The 22,200-nt window shown below is 39.2% G+C and overlaps 1 protein-coding gene across 1 annotated transcript in view; it reads left to right on the top strand.

Moving 5' to 3' along the window:
- Positions 1-7,081: 7,081 nt before the first annotated feature.
- Positions 7,082-22,200, top strand: part of tacr1a (tachykinin receptor 1a) — a 41,681-nt gene continuing 26,562 nt past the window's right edge. Inside the window, 1 exon segment of the mRNA XM_034691003.1 lies at positions 7,082-7,919. Within this exon segment, the coding sequence (XP_034546894.1) occupies positions 7,516-7,919 (404 nt within the window). The 5' untranslated portion in view covers positions 7,082-7,515.

Below are 22,200 nucleotides of genomic sequence, written 5' to 3'. Positions count from 1 at the left end.
GACTACATTCTTAAAGGGGCAGTGCACACAACCTCAGCACTCAGCTGGATTTAGTTCACTACTAAGATATTAAGAATAAACAACTATATCATGTGTATTCAATATTATTGTTTACTAAACCTGTGAAAATACTCACTAATTCAAACATTATGGAATAATATTTGCCTATTGCTTGTACTTACAACTATTTACACCATGTGTAACACATATCTTAAAGCTGGGGTTGGTAGTCAGATTCAGATACACTTTTTGTTATACTGGTTAAAATGATCTTTATGTCCTGATGACAATCAATACATGATGTGTTCTTTAAAAGAGGGGGGAAAAGACGCTATCTACAGCCGGAGTAAACCTGGGAAAACACCAACCAATCCCTGCCATCAGGATTCAAATTATGAAAGACGGAGTCCTGAGGAAATGCTACATTCAAATTCATGCTAGTTTTCCATGACAACCAACCCTATCTTTAATCCCCCTGTTACCCTCAAACTTACTAACATATTTTATCCTTGGGGTCAATTTGACTCCAGCATTTTAAACCTCCAGAAACGGATTGTTACCTAGGTTTATCTGTCAGGTACTTTATGTTTCTTATTGACTACCTAAACAGCCCTTTAAATAAAATATATTTCAAGCATAAACACAACTTAAAGTATTCAGAAGGACTTTATTTGTAAAACAGAACATCAAACTGCTGTGAGTTTGTCATGCTCTTGTTGGCCCTGTATTGTTTCTATGTTATCAAAACGTATGAAACAGGACACATCATCGAATCTCTTTAGAGACATGATGGCTGGAAATATAATATCTCAGTATAAAAGTTGGCGGTTCGATCCCAGCTCCTGCAGTCACATGCAGAAGTGTCCTTGGTTATAATGACCTCAATATCATCCAAAACAACCAAAACAAATGTGTGTAAAATGTTGATATTTCTCATGTTATATACAGCTAAAACAGACTGGGGTCAAACTGACCCCAAGGAACAGCGATATGTAAATTTTATTTTACAGGAAATTGGAACATATCGATATTTCAATTTTACATTTTCCCAGTTGTCCCCATTGAAATAGGGAAAAAATAATATATGAAGCCAAAAAAAAAATGTAAGTCATTAACTTAGAGACATTAAACTCTGAATGGGGTCCAATTGACCCCAAGGTTAATAGGAGGGTTGAATTTGTATTCTTATTTTTATTTATCAATTTATAATTTTTATTTATACTTATTTAAACGTATTCTCAATTTGTGCTTATGTCTGTGATGCTGCAACAACTGAATTTCCCCCTGGGGATCAATAAAGTATTATCTTATCTTATAAAAAATCAGCAACTGTAAGATATAAGATAAGATATATTTTATTTGATCCCCCATTGGGGTATATTCTTTTGTTACAGCAGCTTACTACACGGGACAGGAAAATACAACAATGTACTAACATAGTTTAAAATATAATACAAATAATAATAGTAATGATAAAACAAAATAAAATAGAAATAGAATAGAATAAAATAAAATAAGATATGGCAAATATTACAGATATATACACACTATCTACACATCTATCTGATGAATTGATAGTGATGTGAGATATTGCACAGATAAAATTGCACCAGGTTATTAAAAAAACATACACAGTATGAGAAATCAGTGCGATTCAGATTGACAGAATAGTTTGTTGGTGTGAATCATAAACAGTGACCCAGGAAGAGAGAGACATACTGCCAAGTCACACAGTAACTGCGATGTAGTGAAATTAAGATGATAACAGATAAATAGCGGGTATTTAACAGGACATTGCGGTGCTGCTGTTAAACAGTCTGATTGCAGATGGGATGAAGGACCAGCGGTAGCGCTCTGTCCTGCAGGGTGGGAGTCTCCGTCTGCTGCTGAAGGAGCTGCTCAGGGACCCCACAGTCTCATGCAGAGTGTGAGAGGGATTGTCCATGATGGATGTTAGCTTAGCTAATGTCCTCCTCTCACCCACCTCCTATATGGAGTCCAGAGGACAGCCCAGGACAGAACTGGCCCTCCTGTTTGTTTCTTCATTTTGCTTACAGAGTTAATTACCATTGTTATGGTTTTGACCAACCAAAATCAAGTATTCAACACAGCAGAGTGGTAAAAACCCAGTAATAACATCAATTAATACAGATTTTGAGATACTTCCAGATAGGTTTGTGTTGTAATAATTTCACCCAAACCAAGAAGGTTATATGTTTGTAATTGTTTGTCTAATTCAGGATTACAGAAAAACTACTCTTCATGAGCTTGTAGCGTGGACCAAGGAGGTTGCATTTAGACCAGATTTCAGTCCTGGAGTGTTGAACATAACCTAGCTGGGGTACAGTAATTATGTTGATGTGCATCACCTTCCATGTACAATCTATTGTGTAGGCACGTTGCAGTGAGAAGCGTGAGCTAGCAATGAGTAACATGAGTCATCAGGTTACATTAAATCAATAACTGGAGTCCTTCAACCGATGTTAACCTCTGTTCAAACATCCTGACTTATTATGTCTCCTTGAGGAGGCATTGAGGCAGACCTTGAGCTCTGACCTTACCCTGAAGAAGAGGGCTTAAAGAAATAGTGATTTCTTGAAGGTCTTTTACGTTTTAAAGCATAGCTTCATGGTAGATTATTAATTTATCACAACTGCATCAATTTTCTGATTAATAAGATCCACCCTGCTTGACCTCATGTTTCTAAAGGCTTAACTCATTCATCGGCATGTTTTTTAAATCTTTGTGGGACAAAATACAATCCGTCAGACTCTGGGGCCTAGCAGGGTTACAGAGCTCATCCGAACCTTCTCTCACAGTGTCACACCTTTCACAAATAATTGAGTTCAGCTCTTCAGAAGAATTCTGAAAACATTGAGCACAAGTTACTAAAAGCCAATCAATCAAAAGGTCAGTCATATGATTTGTTATTCAGGGGAGTCTCTAGTTGATAAACAACCAGACTGGAAAACACTTTGGACAGGCTAAATCTGATTCAAATGTGAAAAAGCACTTGAAGATTCTGCCACAACTTAGAGACGTCTTTCTGTCAACAATAGACATCAATTTTCTCTGTCTCCCACTCTCTCTTTGTTCTTCTATAATTGGATTAATTGTGCACAGAAACTATCCAGTGGCTTAGAGATCAAGTCATTTATTTTGAACCACTTAGTAATTGGTGCAAGTATGTCCAGGTTCCCTTCCTTATACCTCCTTTCTTATTTTGCTGTCATGTTTCAACGGTCTGCTTAAAGAAAGCCACAACATGAAGTTTTTGTGATGAAATACAAAGATGCAAAAATAACTAAACTAAATTAAAGGTATCATCATTATGACCTATTATAGGAGAAGAAGGGGAAAAAGAAGAAGAAGAGGAAGAAGAACAACAAAAATTCACATTTTCTTTTAACCTCAGAGGGGGAATTCAAATTATTCTCTATACTGGTGCACACATGCACCACCAGGATCCAATGCACATGCACTAATAGAGAGTGATGGGGCTTGCACATGGATTAGCACCCTAATTTACAAACATTGTCCATGCCAGTACTTGAACCGGTGACTTGTAACCAAGTCCGTATAGACTGAACTACTGCCGCCTCGAGCAACTGCCCATGAGCTCCTGCCGCCTCATTGTTGTATCATGTCCTCTCTGCTGTGAGTGATGATTGTTAATAATACATTTCAACTCATACTCACCCCCTGTTGTGAAGTTGCTGGCAGCCATGAGTGAATGTTCAGTATCCTTTAGTTTAAAAAAAGAGACATGACCCCATTTCAAGAAGCCTTAAGTTGTTTCAAGATGATGTGTCAGAAGATGTAACAAACCCTAGCATATGCTGATTAGTCTGGATTGTATCTCTAGAAAAGGCGAATGAATTCCCACGTCAACATAATTACCCTCATTAGCATCACTTCAATCAATCAGTCAGTCATTATTTAGATTATGCCAATTCACTGCAAATGTTACGTATCTCAAGACACTTTTCAAAAAGAGCAGTTCTACAGCATACTCGTAGTTATATTACTTACATGTCCCAACCGGTCCCAACATCAACAGAATAAGACTCAGTCTGATCTCATCTCAATCCACTATGAGCAAAGCACTTTTCAGCATTTAGCAAGTTACAGCGGCAAGGACAAACTTCCTTTAACAGGCAGAAACCTTCAGCAGGACCAGACTCAAGTTAGACACACATCTGCTGAGACCGTGTTGGAGTTGGAAGAGGGTTAGGGGGAGAGAGAGAGAGATGGAGAATAACAAAAACGGCCAATTTAGAATTTTATACAGTCCTAATAATAAAAGTGAGCGTATGTGTTGTATTTACAGGAAAAGCACATTAATGATAACTGACTGATCTATGTATTGATGGCAGTTAAAGTCAACAGGCCAAAAATAAACATTTACAACAATGATGTTGATAACAGGGGTAGGTGTGAAAATCAATTATAGCAATTGGAGTCATAACAATAGTTGTATCAGCTGGAGTCAGGCAGGTTCACAGCTCTGGCCACACTGCTGTTCTGTTAGATTTGTTCATAGAGCACGCACTTGGATTGATTTGTATCATTATTTGGTATCAATTAAGCACTAGATTAATCTCGATTATGGTCATTCATAATAAACATTTGATATTTATAGTGATAAGCATTCTGCATCTATGTTTTGCTCATTTTATAACATAAACTTAAATCTGTTTCGCATATTTAAAACAAAACCGAGGTTATACTTTGAAGTATGGAAAAGACTATGGTGGGTTCGGTGTAAACCTGATTGTTTTGTGTGTGTGTGTGTGTGGGTGGGGGGTGGGGGGCGCTAGAGGAAATGCTACACTCACGCTAGAGTGCCGTCTTTGATTCGACTGTGGTAGATAAATCATTAAAAATTGCCTTCTCCGTTGCTCTTTCAGAGGAAAATGCATGGGGGAGAGAGAGAGATGGAGAATAACAAAAAACTGTACTAGGAAAAAGAGTTTTTCCAACTCATACTTATGCAGGGATTTGACTTCAGTGTAACTTGATACCATGCAAGCTGACCTTGACAGAAAGTAAGCAGTAGTACATGTGACAGACAAAAATTTTAAAAATGAACAAAGGTATTTTGTAAGGGAGGCCAGGAATGATAAACATTTAGGGCTTATCCCAAATCTAACATGATTATCTCCACCAATCACATCTGAACATAAATCAAAGCACTTTTACACTTCTAGTAACATTCAACTACTCACAACATTGCCACTATAGTATTAGCTAATCTCATTCATACACATTCACACACCACTGACCATGTCAGTGTCTTATCCAAGGACACTTCAGCATGTGACTGCAGGAGCTAGGATCTAACTACCAATGACCGACTCACTGAGCCACAGCTGCTCCCATCTACTTACTCTGTGAATTAAAAGAATCCCCAAAAATGTTCGTTTCTTGTATATTTTTATTTTGAAAGGTAACTCAACAGACAGGCAACATATAAAAGTGCTGAACTTAATTGGTTGAGGACACAAAATGATTGTTTTTTTCCAAAGTCGGCATAATAAAAATCCGTCCATTGATTTTCCTCTGTTTATCCACAGCAAGGTCAGGATGGTAGCAGGCTACACAAGTTTAGCCAGACCTCCCCCTCCTACATTCTCCAGCTCCGAGGCATTCCCATGGCATTTCGTGTAAACAAGCCCTCCAGCAAGTTCTAGGTCTTCTATCTGTATTGGGTCTAAAGCCACGACTGGTATATTTTGAAAACTTGCAGTGGATTAATGAAAAGAATCATGATCTGGTGGTGCTGTAGGAAAAGTAGTGACATCAACAAAAAAAGGGTTATTCTGTGGTATAATGTCTGGATAAAGCATATTTGCAGATACTCCAGTCTGAACCCGGACCACCACTGACTGACAGGCTGGTTGAAGAACTTTGATCCCTGGAGACACCCCACCAGAATGACTTCAAATGTGATATCTTTGAACTCATTTGCTTGTGATTAAAGACAAAATCTTATGATCAGCAGTAATACTCTACTCCACTTTAATACATTGAATGTTTGAGTTTTAAGGTTCATTAAACTTTTACCTCCCAATCTTCCAGTGTACATAAGAGTCCAATGGCCAGAAGGTTGATGTATTCAGTCATTCTGCCACATTGCTCCTTTGGGCAGACATAAAACTTTGATCAAGGGACAAAGTTCTCATCACGGTGCACCACATGTATGCACTGATTGCAGAAGCTGGTATGTAAAACACCTTTCAGAATAAACTAATCCCATTCACACACTGCTGGCTCAGCCAACAGTTTGTGATTCAGTGTCTTGCCCATGCAAGGACCCCTTAGTATGTGGACAGCAAGAGCTTAGATTGAACCCCCAACCCTCTGACTTAAAGACAACCAACTCCACCACTGAGCCACAGTCGCCCTCTAAAATATGACAAAATATATCAGCTCTGGTATTGGAGTATGTAAAAAAAAGAGGCTGGACTAAGCTGGACTGCCCACTGTGATAACAAAAACCCCTGTTGTGGTGTTCAAGTTAATCTTCAGATATGACACAGCTGTCTCCTGCATCATTAAATGTTTTCCATCTGGATACAATAATATTGTCTTACACTTTGTGAAATGTATTTTTATGTTTTTTTCTTCTGAAAAGTAAAGTTACTGAGCTATTACACCACGGTACATCAGTGTACCACCTACAGGATCAGGATTTAAACTGTGAAAGTCTCACAAACAAGCAGCAGGGTACATGATGGATTTCAGATCTCAGTGTGTTCACTTTCTAACTGCTGATCTCCAATTACAGTCCAGAGCACAGTCTACATGAGAGGACAATGAGTGGGTAGCCAGTGGTTTTCAAACAGTGAGGCACCCAAACCTCCTAAAATGGCATGATTTAATTTAACAGTTGATTAATAATATTATTTGTATGCACATGTTCTTATTATTATTATCCTTATTATAAGTGGTTATATTATCATAATAATTATTATTACTACAATTATATTTTTTATTATTAGCCTGCAAAATATAAGCAAACCAAACCACATAATTCCTACACTGCGTATAGTGGATTTACGCACGGCTGCACGTTCCACAGCTGCTGTGCCTCCTCTCCTCTCAGTCAGAGCAGAGGAGCAGCAGACGGGCACAGAGCTGCTGAGGGAGAGAGGACAGAGCAGAGAGCATAGGTACGTTTTGACAAGTGAAAGGATTGCGGACTTCATCTTTTACCAAGTTAATCTTTTTCGTATTTTCGCACCTTGATAGGTGTCGAAATGACTCAAACAGCAATATTTAGTCACTGAATTTTACTCGTCAAACACTGAATTCCGGAATTTCATATTTCTAAGTCATCTAGGCATCAAGTGGGCTTTCTGCAGACCGTGCATTTCCAACTAAAGAGAATTCTCTACATACTTTTGAGTGTTCTTTCAGCATCCTGCGCTGGGATCGTCGACTTTAACGCGCAGTGCAATAATTGGATGTATTCAGTGGCTTGGAGTGACATCTGATTTTTTTTGCATCAGGATGGATCCTTTATTCAACACCACCGGCATGCCAGGTTTTGCCACCGGCTCCAACGACACTAAAAACGGGACCGGGTACTGGAACCAGTTTGTTCAGCCAGCCTGGAGAATTGTCCTCTGGGCCATCGCGTACAGCTGTATAGTCATCGTGTCCGTGGTGGGCAATATTGTAGTGATTTGGATAATCATGGCGCATAAACGCATGAGGACTGTAACCAACTATTTTCTGCTGAACCTCGCGTTCGCAGAAGCTTCCATGTCCGCCTTCAACACGGTGATCAACTTCACCTACGCCGTGCACAACGAGTGGTACTTCGGACTGGTCTACTGCCGCTTCCACAACTTCTTTCCGATTGCAGCCGTCTTTGCCAGCATCTACTCAATGACTGCCATCGCCCTGGACAGGTAAGCTGCGCGTGCCAGAGTCAGTTGTAAAAGCCCAAAAGGAAGCTGGAAAATCATCATGTGTTGTGAGAGGACCATATTAACACTTGGTTATGTAGTTAAAGTATATGAAGGAATTTAATGATTTACATGAAGATTATGAAGATAAAGATTGCTTCTGTAACCAATAATTGGCTTTAATTGGCATCAGTTTATAGAAAACTGTGATTTTCCCTTTACCCATGAAATTCAAAATTGGAAAATTACAGAGAATGATGACCACATTTAAAAAAGACTGTAGTGTGTCCTTTATTTGTGAGACGTGCCAGAGTACAGGCTGTGATATAGGCTCACTTTGCTTCTCTGGTTTCTGAGATCGAAAATGTTTGAATAGAAAAATAAAATGTAATCTGTATTTTAGAAAGCACTTCTTTGTTTCAAGGCTCATTTTAAACTTGAAGCTTAAATGCTTCTAGATACAGACATTTAAACTGTCACCCACAATAAAATAATTAATCCAAAAAAAGAACATCTGGAATAACTCTAAGCACAATTTGAACTTTTGTTTTAAACTTTGTTACTCATTAAACAAATAACTGAGAAAATAACCCAAACAGGCATCCCTGTGTGTGTGTGTGTGTGTGTGTGTGTGTGTGTGTGTGTGTGTGTGTGTGTGTGTGTGTGCGTGTGTGTGTGCGTGTGTGTGTGTGTGTGTGTGTGTGTGTGTGTGTGTGTGTGTGTGTGTGTGTGTGAGTGTGTGTCCGGAGTGTATGTTTGTGTGCATGTGTCATCAATGTCATTTACGTATGTTAATTTAGCCTATGATACTATGGCAACAAATGGAAGTGCATGTCTTTTCAGCATATAGATTTTACTACCTTGATTTGAATTAAATTAAACAATCTTCACAGTCATTATGCAACATGTACATTTTGTGTAACAGCATAAATCCATGGTGTTGGATGCTGTGGGAATTTCTTTAGGAAAAATGAAATCAGTATTCAGAAAAGCATTCACTTAAACTGTGATGTGAAGGCCTGTTCTGACAAGAAGATCTCTTTATGTTTTGACAATGTGTCATTGTTATCTCGGAGTCTGGATCAATCCACCAGTCAACATGGTCAGTAATATTGGCTCCTGGAGCAAGTCCCATTAAAATGAAAGGTTATCTAAAAGGCAACCAGTAATATGGCCTATAGTGGGTCTTATTCAAAATACAATAAGATTGAATAAAGTAAGGTACATTTCAGGGTTTTGGCTGATAATACGACCAGTTAGAGAAGTGTATATCTTAATAATGAACAACAGACTACACAGATGATTCATTCTTAAACTCTGAGTCTCTCAGAAATCCAAGTCAAGTTAGCTGGTGGGCAATGAATGCTCGCTTACACCTCACTGCTGTTAATTATGTCTGCCAAAACTGAAACCCTCACTTGCAACACACTCACATCAAGCTGTCAGTCAAAAACCTGCTCCTCAGTAAGAACCTGCCCACGTGAGATGAATGGGTCAAAATTGCAAACAAAAATAATACCAGGCAGGAGAGCATGCAGAGTAACAGAGCTCACAGGGGCCCTCATTTTTCAATCGGGTGTAGAAACTAGCACAGATTTGGGTGCAGAAATCTGCGTCTGACAGGATTCAAGTGTGATCCATGAAACGTGCGATGTATGCATGAACAGGTGTTGAAAAATGTGGTGGCTGAAAACAATCCTCAAATATCACGGCCCTAAATATTCAGGGTGCAGCTGGCATCACCCACAGAATGTACGACATGGAGGGTCGCTTTATGGCAAAAAAGAGAAACTTCCCTGAGCTGGAGATCAGCACCACAGCAGCAGAGGTAGAGGGAAATAAGATTGTGTTGTTTGGTAGATTGAAACCACCCACAATGTTTTCTGCAGAGACTGTGTACATGGGAACATTTATAATTACTGAAAGCAGCGTCTCATTTGTTAAAGAAACCAGCCGAAAGCTTGCACTAGTCAGAATCATTTTAAAGCAATGTGTTTAGCAGGGATTGGTAGAAGTAGAGTGAAATGTAAAATACATTTTAGGCGTCACATCTAACTCAACTATCGAAATGTTGATTCTTGAACCTCTGTTTGTTTGTCTGAAAATGCTAACTTTTATCCACTGCAGACAGATTTACTTTCCTGCACCACCCTACACTCTGACATAAAAACTTCCATTAACCAATAAACTGTATAATAAATGGACGTTGTATCCGCAATGTCACCCATCTGTTTCTGAAGCGCTGTTTTGAAGCATATGGCGGTTGCAATATTGGAAATTCTGAACTCAACCAAACTGCTGTCGAGTGAGTGTGAGGTAAAGAGGCGGGCTTTGAGCCTCCTAGCCAACAGCTACAGTTCCCGCCAAGCGGCAACCTCCGGTCTAAAAATATGAGTCCAATGCAGAAGTGCTAAAAACTGCAGTTCATCGAGGATCCGCTTGAGGCTGGCTCCGGATTCTACACATGAATGGGAAAAAGACGATCTTTACAGCAGAAATAAACATGTTTACAGTCTGGTACAAAAGACGAGTGTAGTCTGGATAGCTCATTTATTGATGCCCTCTCACTGTGAGGGGGGTGAATTTTTTTCTAAAGGGGCAATTTCAAAGATATTGAGATTACGAGTCTTCCAATGAGAGACACAGCTGCCTGCGGGAACGCTGCAGCTGTTGGCTAGGAGGCTCAAACTCCGCCTCTTTGCGTCACACTGGTTCGACAGAAGCAATATGGCTACCACCGACAATTGGTCTCAAAACAGCTCTTCAGAAACCGACTGGTGACGTCATGGATACTTCGTCATATTTTATACAGTCTATGGTTCCCCGCCTGTCAATCAAGTCAGCTGTGCCTCTCATAATGGAAAACCTGTAGTCTTAATATCTCCTAAACTGCTGGGTTATGAATAATCTGCATCGTCTGACCGTAGGCTATCACTGGCATGTCCTTGTTTATAAGCCAATTCTTAACTTGCTTCCCTCATATTTATGTGATTTTATTGATTTAAAAAATACTGGAAGCTACAGTCTCTGCTCTGTGACCCAGTCACAAGACTTGTTTTTGCTTTCGGTCCCCAGAGTGTGACTTGAAATGAGAGCCTGGGTTTGAGTGAGCTTGTCTCTTTAAATGCTTTTAAAAGCTGTCTGAAAGCATTGGAGGAAGATGCGTCAGCTTGTAGACATAGTAGACGCTTTGACTGATGAATTCTGTTATTTGATCCATGATATGTTGTCATGTTTTAGAATTTTGTGTTGTTTGTCTGTAACTTTGTTGGAACATGCTGCTGTTGATCTTCACCAGGACACTCTTGTAAAAGAGATTCTTAATCTCAATGAGGTTTTCCTGGTTAAATAAATTAAATAAATAAGTATAAAAAAATCCACCCCCTGCACAGTGTGTGCTGATACAGAAATAGACTATTATGACTAAACTCGTTTTTTTAAACCAGGCTGTAAACATGTTTATTTCAATCAGGGGAGACACAGTTTGAAGATTAAATGTTATTGATCACAACTTAATGAATAATAGAACTTGACAGAAATCTTTGGCGTAAGTCCTCTATTGGTATATTTTTTTGTGAGTGTAGGATGTGTGAATTTGGCAGCAGAAGAAATGCCCCTAGAGTCCAGACACTGGTGGTGGTGGTTGATGAATTCCAGGAATTGAAGTCTTGTGGAGACCAGGTGGAGATGGGGAGGTGGAGGGGCACCATCAATGCAAGAAGGAACTAGCAGGAGAGAGAGACACATTTAAAAAGACAGCAGAAAGTTGATAGGCTGACGATAACGGTGTGCCACTGAGCTATTGGATGACAGCCGCCGCTGATTAACCAATGACATGCAGCTGGAAGCAGGTGAGCTATTGAACGAGGGAGAGGAGAGTTAAGCAACTGCTGTGATTGCTTTTATAGTGTTCCTGTCTGAACTTTCGCTAGAGCTACATTTCAGCTGTAAAGAACCTGCTTTTTTAAATGGGTGTGTATGTGGTTTCTGGTACCTCCGGAGCCAGCCTCAAGTGGACACTCGAGGAACTGCAGTTTTTAGCACTTCCACATGGGCTTCATTTCTCGCGTTTGGAGGTTGCTGCTTGGCATTAACGAGCTCAGACCTGGTGTGGGATTTCAGCATACTCTCTGCCCACTTTGCATGGAAACTGGTTTGATAATTGAGGGCCAGTATGAGTCAAAGTGTGATGACTGCGACGGTACAAGAGGTAAGTGTAAAATATCAGCACTTGCAATAAAGTGAAAAACTTTTAAAGTCAGCAGCTTTTAGAAACGAACGTGTTTCAGCCTTGGCTTTCTTCAGCGTTTCATCTATTGGGTTGGTGTGGCCCATTTATAAGAAATTGACAGAAGGTGGCAAACTACAGACACAGTGCAGTAATATACATAATGTTTGATGATTGAGCGAACAGGAAGCAGAAAACAGCACACACTGATCATTCCATACAGCCAGGAGGAGTAAGTGTGTATTTTGAAATGCTCATTTGAATAAAGCAACCCTTGATTGTACTGAGTAAACAGGAAAAGTTCAAATTAGCATAAGTCGTAAATATGCAGTGAATACAAATAAGCAAAGTGTTATCAGCTGCGTTTGAACCATCAACTTTGAGTTGGCTGTTGAAGCAGAGGTGAGCATGCTGCTGCTCAGTACAACTAGAAGCCCCCTCCTCATTTCTACCTAACCTGTGAATGCACCAGCAACTTTTCATGCTGTTATAAGTTGGGCTGAGACCTAGAGGTGATCTGTACCAACATCATCTGTATTGCTGAGAGAAGACTTCATTTATTATTTGACATGATGGGATAGATGAGAGCAAACAATGAGTTAAGCCTGACAGTGAGAGGTAAATATGTTCTTAATGTACACACCAATATTAGGCTGATGGGTCCAGTTGAATCACAGATGAGCTGCAGCAAGACAGCCACATACATATGCAAAGACACACACACACACACACACACACACACACACACACACACACACACACACACACACACACACACACACACACACAAACAAACTGGTTTCTCCTCCTCTGGCTCATGCCTGCCTGAGATAATGAGTGAGTAATAAAGAGTGATTTGTTGATAGTGGAGCAGGCTAGCTGAACTTTTGCAGTGCTGGACCGTTTATAATCGTGGCTGCAGCACACAGCCGGCTCGTACAAGCCAAACCAGGCTGTGGCAGAAGAGGAGGACTTACTGCACAGCTCAATGGCAGCTTCTACTCGCCATCCTTCGTGCTCTCTCAACTCCTTCTTCCAATTTCAACTTTCCTCTCTCCTCCAGATAAGATGATACTCTGGCTTCTGCCATTCTTCAACATGTTCTGTCTGCTTTTCGAGGCCTGCACAGTAAAATGAGTTTTCATAGTACAGTAATATGGGCCAACATGTTACAAATATGACAAGAAAATAACTCAACTCAACTCAACTTAATTTATATAGCACCTTTCATACATAAAACCATGCAGTCCAAAGTGCTTCACAGAATAACAGAGACAGAAAACAGCAGCAATGGTAAATTTATAAAAGTAATGATTGTAAATAAAATACTTAAAAATAAAATAAATTCAATACAGTCAAACTAATAAAATAAGTAAAAGCGGAAAGAAAAGTTAATTAAAATTAAGGTAGCGTTACCAAGATCAGATGAATACAAGAAATAACTAGATAAATAAATAATTAAATAAGATAAATATATGTTCAAGCGATGATTAAAATAACAAGGATTAAAATAACAATGATTAAAATAATAATTAAAATAATTAAAATAATAATGCAGTCCAGGACTAAAAATAAATGACTCCAAATTAAAGCTAGATTAAAAAGGTAAGTCTTAGGTTTACTTTTAAAAATTCAAATTCCATAAGATTTGGGATGCTGTTTGAAATGTTGATGAAAACTGAATTTGATGTTTGCAAATAATTTAGCCTAAATTCAATTGAATATTGTGTAAAGACAACAAATCAAATATTAAATCTGAAAAATGTGATTGTTTTATGACAAATATATGCTCTACATTAGATGCCAGCAACACCTTTTAAAGCAGTTGGGACAGAGACGACAAAATACTGAAAACATTTTGTATTGCTAAAAAACAAACACCAGGAGAAACGTCTCTAAACTAATTAGATGAATTATCAACAGGTCAGTGGCATGACTGAGTCTAAAAAAGGCTTTCCAGGGAGGCTGAGTCTCTCAGAGGTAAAGATGAGAAAAGACTCTGAGAGACTGGGTGAGGACATAGTTCAAGGTTTCCAGAGTAATGTTGAGGAAATGAGAAAGAGTTAGTGGATTTCATTGTCTACAGTACATAATATCATTAAAAGATTCCAGAGACATCTCTTTACAAAAAGGACAATGACCATAACCAAAACTGGATGATTGCGATATTCGGGCCATCAGTTGCCACTGCATTAAAAACAGACATGACTCTGTAGTGGAAGTCACTGCATAGGCTAAAAAAAAATCCAAAACCCATTGTCTATGAACACAGTTTGTCACTGCGTCCACAAATACAGGTCAAAACAGTACCATGCAAAGAGGAAACACAATATAAACATGATCCAGAAGTGCTGGAGACTTCTCTGGAGACTTTGGACTAAAGCACATTTAAGATTGATTTAGGTGAAATGGAAAACTGTGGTCCCAGAATCAAAATTGTTTCTTCTTTTTGGAAGTCATGTCTGTTACCAAAATTAGACTAAGTTTTATTTGACTTTGTCACTTCAGTCCATAATTATCCTCTACACTGCACCTCATGCAGCTCTCCCTGTGTGTCATGAAGTAATAGAGAGAGGCAGAGGAGGGGGATACAAAGAGGGAGAGAGTAATGACAGTGTCCCTATACTTTTTTTATTGGTGTCTGTGTCAGAAAAGTCAGCCGAGTGCCTGAGTCTCTGATATGATGCAATATGATGTAATGTTGAAAACATGCTTTTTGAGGAGAAAACTGAAAAAAAACCCTTTTTTCCTCTAAATCTGCATCCGTGTGTCTTATGAAACATCTAGAAACTATACACTGTAACTTCAGACAAAGTTATGTGCTAATGTACAAAATGTAACCTGTAAGATTCTCTTTCAATGTGAGATACTTTATCATGACTCATTTGACTGTAATGTTATTGATCTGATATGAACTGAAACTATTCTTACATCAATACATACATGTAACTATTCTTAAATGGCTTATTTGAAAATCTGAAAAAGCTCCTCCCTCCCTTAGAAAAGAAAGCTAGTACACAATGTGCTATAAGCTTACAGTGTAGCTAGCATCAAAACATCAAGATTCTGTGCAATTTATTTATGAAAAATATTGAAGACATATTGCCCCTCATTAGCAAACCAAATGTTCTCTATGGCAATAACTAACTTACCACCAGGAAGGAGTAATTTTGGTTCTATGGTTCCATATCAGTATGCACCTCCTCAGTGATCGGATCTTCACTGCAGGTGATCAGATATTTTTACTCCTCAGTGTTCTGAAGTCATGCTGAGAAGCCATCTTCACCAAAGTAGCAGAGCGATAAAACAAAGTAAGACCAGGAGGGAGAGATATCTCTTCAAACTTCATCTCTCTTTGAAGCAGTTAAGTCACGTGTGATTGCAGAAGGCCCATGAGATACAATTCTGAATAGAAAACATGGACCTTCATTGGTCAGATTGAATTCTGTGCTCTTTAGAGCTCGTGAGAAGGTGAACAGATCATAAAGTTGTTGTCGAAGTAAAACATGTGGCATCTATTCAAAGTAGATACAATGACGATAGCTATTTATCTTAATATTCTATTTATTGATGCCAATGTGCATAACAGAAAATGTGACTTTTATTGAATAGGGATTGTGATTTGTGTGATGTTTTTGCTTTATTTTTTTTAACTTATCAAACTAATATGTTTATTATTATTCTTTTTGAATGCTAATTAAGTCTCATGATATTGTTTTGAAACAGAATAAAATGTGTTTTTTGAAAAGTACTTTTGTTTGTTTGAAATGAATTAACATTAAAGGAATAACATTTGATAAAATGTACAAAAAATATGTTATATAAAGGTCACATATATTTCAACTACGTAATAATATGAAGTATGTTTTTGTCACAAAATTGTCCCCATTTTTCTAGAGCACTTAAAGTAGATGATGTGATGTGAAATGATATAAATATGTTTTTGCACTTGTAAAAATTGTTGACGAGTATGTTGAAATATAGAGATTTGTATCTTTAAATCACTTTAAGAATATTGGAAGCACCAATATATTAAAAAGATACTTAATGCATTTTAAGTACATTTTGAATAAAACTGTATACACGTTTGACCTGGGCTACACATCTGTGAAGGCTCCATTAATGCTGAGCAATATACTGTACATGTTTAGGAGCAACATATGCTGCCATCCAGTCAATGACTTCTTCAGGAAGACCTTACATATTTCAGCAAGACAACGCCAAACCACATTCTGCACGTATTACAACAGCATGGCTCTGTAGTAGAAGAGTCCAGGTGCTGAACTGGCCTGCCTGCAGTCCTGACTCATCTCCTTTTGAAAACATTGAAATCCTATAGCAGAAAAAACTTTTCTGAGTGTTGTTAAAAGTAGTAATGCAGCACTTTGGTAAACATGTCCCTGTCCCTACTTTTTTAAAAACATGTTGCTGGCACCATATTTAAATGACAATTTATGATTTTCCTTAAACAATCAAACTTTTCAGTTTCAAGATATGATATGTTGTCTTTGGACTACTTTTAATCAAATAAGAGGTTTAAATGATTAGCAAACCCTCAAAATCTGTCCCTAGGAATATTTTACACAACGTTGCACCATCTGTCTGATTTGGGTTGAACTGGTGTGAATGAACTAAAACAACAGTTTTTTTCTTCCAAATTGAGGAAAGGATGTTTTATTTTTGGTCTTTGATAAGGACTCTTTTTTCAAAATACAGCACACACAAGAAAATAAATAAATAAATGTGGCAACAATTTTCCCATTTCGCTTGATCTCAAGTGTCAGTCGTGTGGTTGTTTCTGAATCTTTCATGTCAGAATACATTTTGCTTCAGTGAGCAGGAACCCCCCCTGGTGATTTCACTCTTTTGAGTCATGTCACCTCTGAAAAAAAGAACACTCCTCTAATCAACACTTATCACTTCCTGTCCCTAAAGAAAAACCCACTTAAGAGCTGTAACTGGTACTGCTTCTGGCTCTTGGTTGACTGGTGGATGCTGTTTTTGATCTGATGTTATCTTTCCTGCTTTACTCTTATTGGGTGTTGTTATGTTCTAATAAGCGAGTCAAGCTACAGTAATCCTACTATGAGGGGTATTTTGCTGGTTCTATATCACAGATAAGCTGCATCAAGCCCCACACAAAATACTGAAGCCTGGTTTAAAAACACAGGACTTCCACCAGATCTGTGTCCGGTCCATCTCTGATCCGCTGCGGCCCTGCTGCGTGTTCTCTCGTCCGTCAACACCCACCGGCTCTGTTTTCAGAATGCTGCATGGAGCAGGACCACTGGACAGCTTGAGTCATGTGAGCGAGGTTTTCCCGCCGTAATTACTGGATCAAGGATTCTAATCCTCCTCTCCTCATCCATGTTGTCTTTATGGTCCTCTGAAAACCTCTGAACCGTCCTTGTCCAGGCCTGTTCTGCTCATCATGACATTTTGTTGTCATAGTTAAATTAAAAACAATCTAATAATAACATGGAGTGTTTACCTTGAAAATTAACCAGATGTTTTCATTTTGTTTTGAAGCCTGACTTCCTGTCCTGCTCCATCTACGTCTGTTGAGACTGATGCGGCAAAAAAAGAAGTCTTGCGTATCTCATCTGTTGCGTACTGACATGCTGGATCAGAGACGCATCCGGAACGCAACAGAGCAGACCCAGTGGAAGTTAACACATTGACTAGAATAGAAACCTATCAGATCTGGTTGAATTTGGCCGTAAGTCTGCATTGAATCAACTCCATAGTTTATGCCATAGGTCTGCGTAGCCCTGTTTCAATGCAGGAGCCGACACACATAGCCTGACATGCACCTCCTCCAAAATGTTACTGTGCGTTGAAACAGAGTGGACCGAAAGCCCTGTGATTGGTCCACTTGTCAACATTGTAATCGTCGTACATCAACCACATATTCTATCTCCTCCAACTACTCCTCTCCACTTTGTAATGTCTGTTGTATTACAGCTACATTTATCAGCTCCAATTTAAGAGTCAACGCAGAAGTCTAAACCAGGCTTTAAACACACATGTAGACAATGCTTGAGATAATAATGGCATTCCTATAAATGGCCAATCTTCTAACACACACATACACAACACAAGCACATTCATTATCTACTTACTACAGCCTTCTTACAAATACAATCATCAGAAAAGAGGGATTAAAAAACAATGCAGGCACTTGTATCTGTCCCTTTAGCTGTTTGCTTCTCTATGGCAGTATCTTTTCAGAGAAACAGCCTCATGGTGTTTATTGATCTGTTGCGGGAATTGGACTTGTGAGTAACACACAGAATCAAGTGCTGGATGTCGATATTGTCCGCTGACTTATGAAAAGCTATTTTATTGCAAGAAATAAGAAATCTCATACTGACAGATGTTTGGAGTGCCCGGTCTCAAAGGTGTGCTTACCATGATGAAATGAAAAGGAGAAAGTGGTCTCATGAAGCTCTCCAAAGACAAATACAATATAGATCTTCCCCAGAGACGCCGCACCTTCGTATTTACCTGCTGATGAAAAAGGACACATCAGACAATGTTAACTGTTGATCAAATATTTTATCTTGAGTTATTATGAACTCTATTACCTGTAGGTGTGAGTGTATCTCCCAGAGGAAAATTGTACTGCTCAAAGCTTTCTCTTCTAAGTATCTGGAGACAAAATTGAGATTCTCACTTTAGCCTCATTCAAGTTTCAAATTGTTCTCATTTGTTTCTCCTAAAACTCACTAGGAGAAATAGTTGAGACCATAACATGAGTCTTATTTGAAACTTGAATGAGAGATCTCATTAATGGCTAATTTTCTTCTCTTTTTTTGAATATATTTTTGGCCTTTTTGCCTTTATTTGACAGGACAGCTGAAGAGAGACAGGAAATGTGGGGAGTAGTGAGCGGGAGAAGACATGCAGGAAATGGTCGACCGTCCGGGAATCAAACCGGCGACCCCTACGACGAGGACTGTAGCCTCTGTATGTGGGGCGCTTAGTCCGCTAGGCCACCAGACAGTTGAGAGAGCTCCCTGATTCCTCCACCTGAGCTCAAAAGAAGTCACAAAACTTGAGAAATACCTGAGAATCATTTCAGATTTTGAGGAGATCTCCTTTGGAACTGAAAGGGAGACTAAGCCGAGACTTTTTGCAACTTTTTTTCTGAAGGCAAGAATGAGAAACAGGAGACATAAGCTATAGCCTCATTTTGCTTTCAAACATATCTCATTGTTGTCTGGGAGACATAAATGAAACACTTTTGAGATCTCCTCTCTAAATTTCTTTTCCTATGGGCTGGTCCAGCAGCACAGCTCTCTAATTTTACTATATTTGTCCTTAAATGTAAGAATTCATTGCTTCATTTGATTTAGATTTTATCCAGATTTTTAAAATGTATAAAAAAAACTCAACTTCAGTCTAAACAGATGAAGAGCACATTTCTGAGCTTCGACTGTTCTCTGGTGTCCAGGCAGCATGAGATCTGAGTGCTTTTATGTCAACAGGGGAGATGATGATTTGGGCCGGTGAGTGCTGCTGTCATCTGCAGGTGTCTGTTTGATTCTGACATCAAGAACCTGACCGTGACTCACCTTCACAAAGAAAAGACACACGGCTTCTGGTCCTGTTTGAGGCCGAGTCAAAGTAGAGCAAAGGCTGTGATCTCACATTTCTCGCAGACTGTCCGAGGCGTTTGCTTTCTAAGGCCTTCTCTTTCCTCTGATGTGACTACAGGGAGAAAGTCAATTTAGCAGAATAATTTAATCATTTGAAAAGTTAAGCCTTTAGGACTTTGCATAAAACTGTGATATGATAACTCTGTGCCGCCATTGAAGTCCCACAGATGTCATTTTACGTCCACCTCAGCTGCCCCAAAATAAATGTTTAATGCCCCCTCCCCCCTTAAATATCACCCTAACAAAGTTAATGGGTTTTTCCTCACAATCGTTTTTGGAATGTAAATGTGTTTTCCCAGTCTAATCGGGTCATGAGTTTATACAAATTGCAAACTTTTCTGCACACTCATCGCCCTGTTTTGAAGGACAGGGTTTGTAAAGAATTAAGTCTGGTTCTTCCTGAGGTTTCTGCCTGTTAAAGGGAAGTTTTTCCTCGCCACTTTAACTAGCTAAATATTGGGAAGAGGTGCAATGCTCATGATGGATTAAGGTGGGTTAAGACTGAATCTTACCCTGTCTTGGTGTTGGGTCTCTGTTCATAATTTTACATAGAGTGGTCTGGAATTCCTATGTTTGTAAAAGCACCTTGAGATAACATTTGTTGTGATTTGGCGCTATAAGAATAAAGATTGATTGATTGATTTGAAGTTTAAGTTAAATTTGATTTCATTTATATTTCATATCTCATCATTATATTTGATTTAACTTTATATACCTTAAAAGTAAAACAAGTTCTGCACCAAGGTGCTTCACAAGAACAGTCATAGACTGTACACAGCCAGCATAAAAACAGTTCGGAGTAAACCAGATGGAAAATTATAATACAAGATTAAAATAGAAACACATTGAAACAGGTTAAACACAACTAAAAGCAATGGAATCAAAGTAGGTCTAAAGGTGTTTCTTAAAAGCCTCAACACAGTTTGCAAGTGAGTAAACCCAATGTTCAATCTCATCCTAAATTAATATTCCACTTTGTGTCTGCGTCATGGAAGCAACATGGAGGAGAACTCAAACACAGAGCCAACTGAGCAACGTAAGCTGCTTGTTCCAAAGAAAAGAGCTGTGTCAGTTGTTGGGAAATATTAAGTTTTCATGTGAAGACGAAATCAAATTTAAGCACTCAGCAGTAATACCACCAATCTATTTTAATGCTTGGAGCACAATTGTATTACAGAAATGGCTCAGAAAAATAGAGAGACTGCGCCCAGCAGTGTCTCCACAAAGCAGCTGTTGATAATATCCACATTTACAAACTACACACATGAGATGAAAAAAAAGAACTGGTCATTAGCTCCTCCAGCACTCACAACCCCACCCTGAACCCCGTCCACATCAACAATGAAGCTGTTGAGATGGTGGAGTGCTTCAAATATCTTGGACTCACCTTGGACTCTAAATTTTGAACACCAATGACATCCAAGAATGCCGCCACTATACACAAACTCAGAGCAGTTTCTGTGACCCCCCACCTTCTTCACATTCTCTGCATGGTTCGTTTACTATAACACCAACTATAACCTGGGTTACTGCTAACATGCTAACTGCCTCCAATACAAACAAACAATGACAACCAGTGCCACCAAAAGATTTGGCCTCCCCACACCCAATCTGTCTGACCTTAACAGCAGAGCCACCACACGCAGAGCATGCACCACAACGTCTGACCCCAGGCACCCCCCTCCACTCATTTTTCACACTGCTCCCATCTGGACATCTGGATATAGATCCCCAGCCTTGAAATGAGCTGGGTTTGGCAGGAGCCTTGTCCCCTCTGTCATTGCACTCCTTAACAAAACACCCTGGTGGCTGTTGTGTGGGTATTTATGTGGGGTAATGTGGGATGTGCGGATAGACGTGTACTGTATGTACGTCATGCAGTGTGGATGTTACGTATTCGTATTCTATGTATGTGTGCTCTGACAGACTGTGGAAAAAAGGTCTGTCTGTCTGTCTGTATGTCTGTCTGTCTATCTATCTATCTGCTAGCTAGCTAGCACCATGATGTGACTTGTATAGGTCTTTAACTTGGGTCTTGGGCAAGCAGCAACTTCCCTCTTAAAATGCAGAAGTGCTGAAAACTGCAGTTCATCGAGTGTCCACTAGAGGCTGGCTGCAGAAACACCAGAAACCATATACACACCCATTCAAAAATATTCTTTACAGCAGAAATAAACATGTTTACAGCCATATATGACCATATATGGGCATGGCTGAATTCTTTGACAAGTGGCCACCATGTAGCTGTTAGCGAAAAGGCCCAAAGCCTGCCTGTTTACCTCACACTAGCTAGACAGAAGTTAGGTTGAGTTCAGCATTTCCAATATGGCTCCTGCCAATGATTGGCTTCAAAACAGGGCTTCAGACACACATGGGTGACGTCACGGATACTACG

Source organism: Notolabrus celidotus, chromosome 9, assembly GCF_009762535.1.
Source record: "Notolabrus celidotus isolate fNotCel1 chromosome 9, fNotCel1.pri, whole genome shotgun sequence".
In the NCBI taxonomy this organism is placed as follows: Eukaryota; Metazoa; Chordata; class Actinopteri; order Labriformes; family Labridae; genus Notolabrus; species Notolabrus celidotus.
The sequence above is the reverse complement of the archived record's forward strand: the minus strand, read 5'-3'. Positions and strand labels throughout refer to the sequence as shown.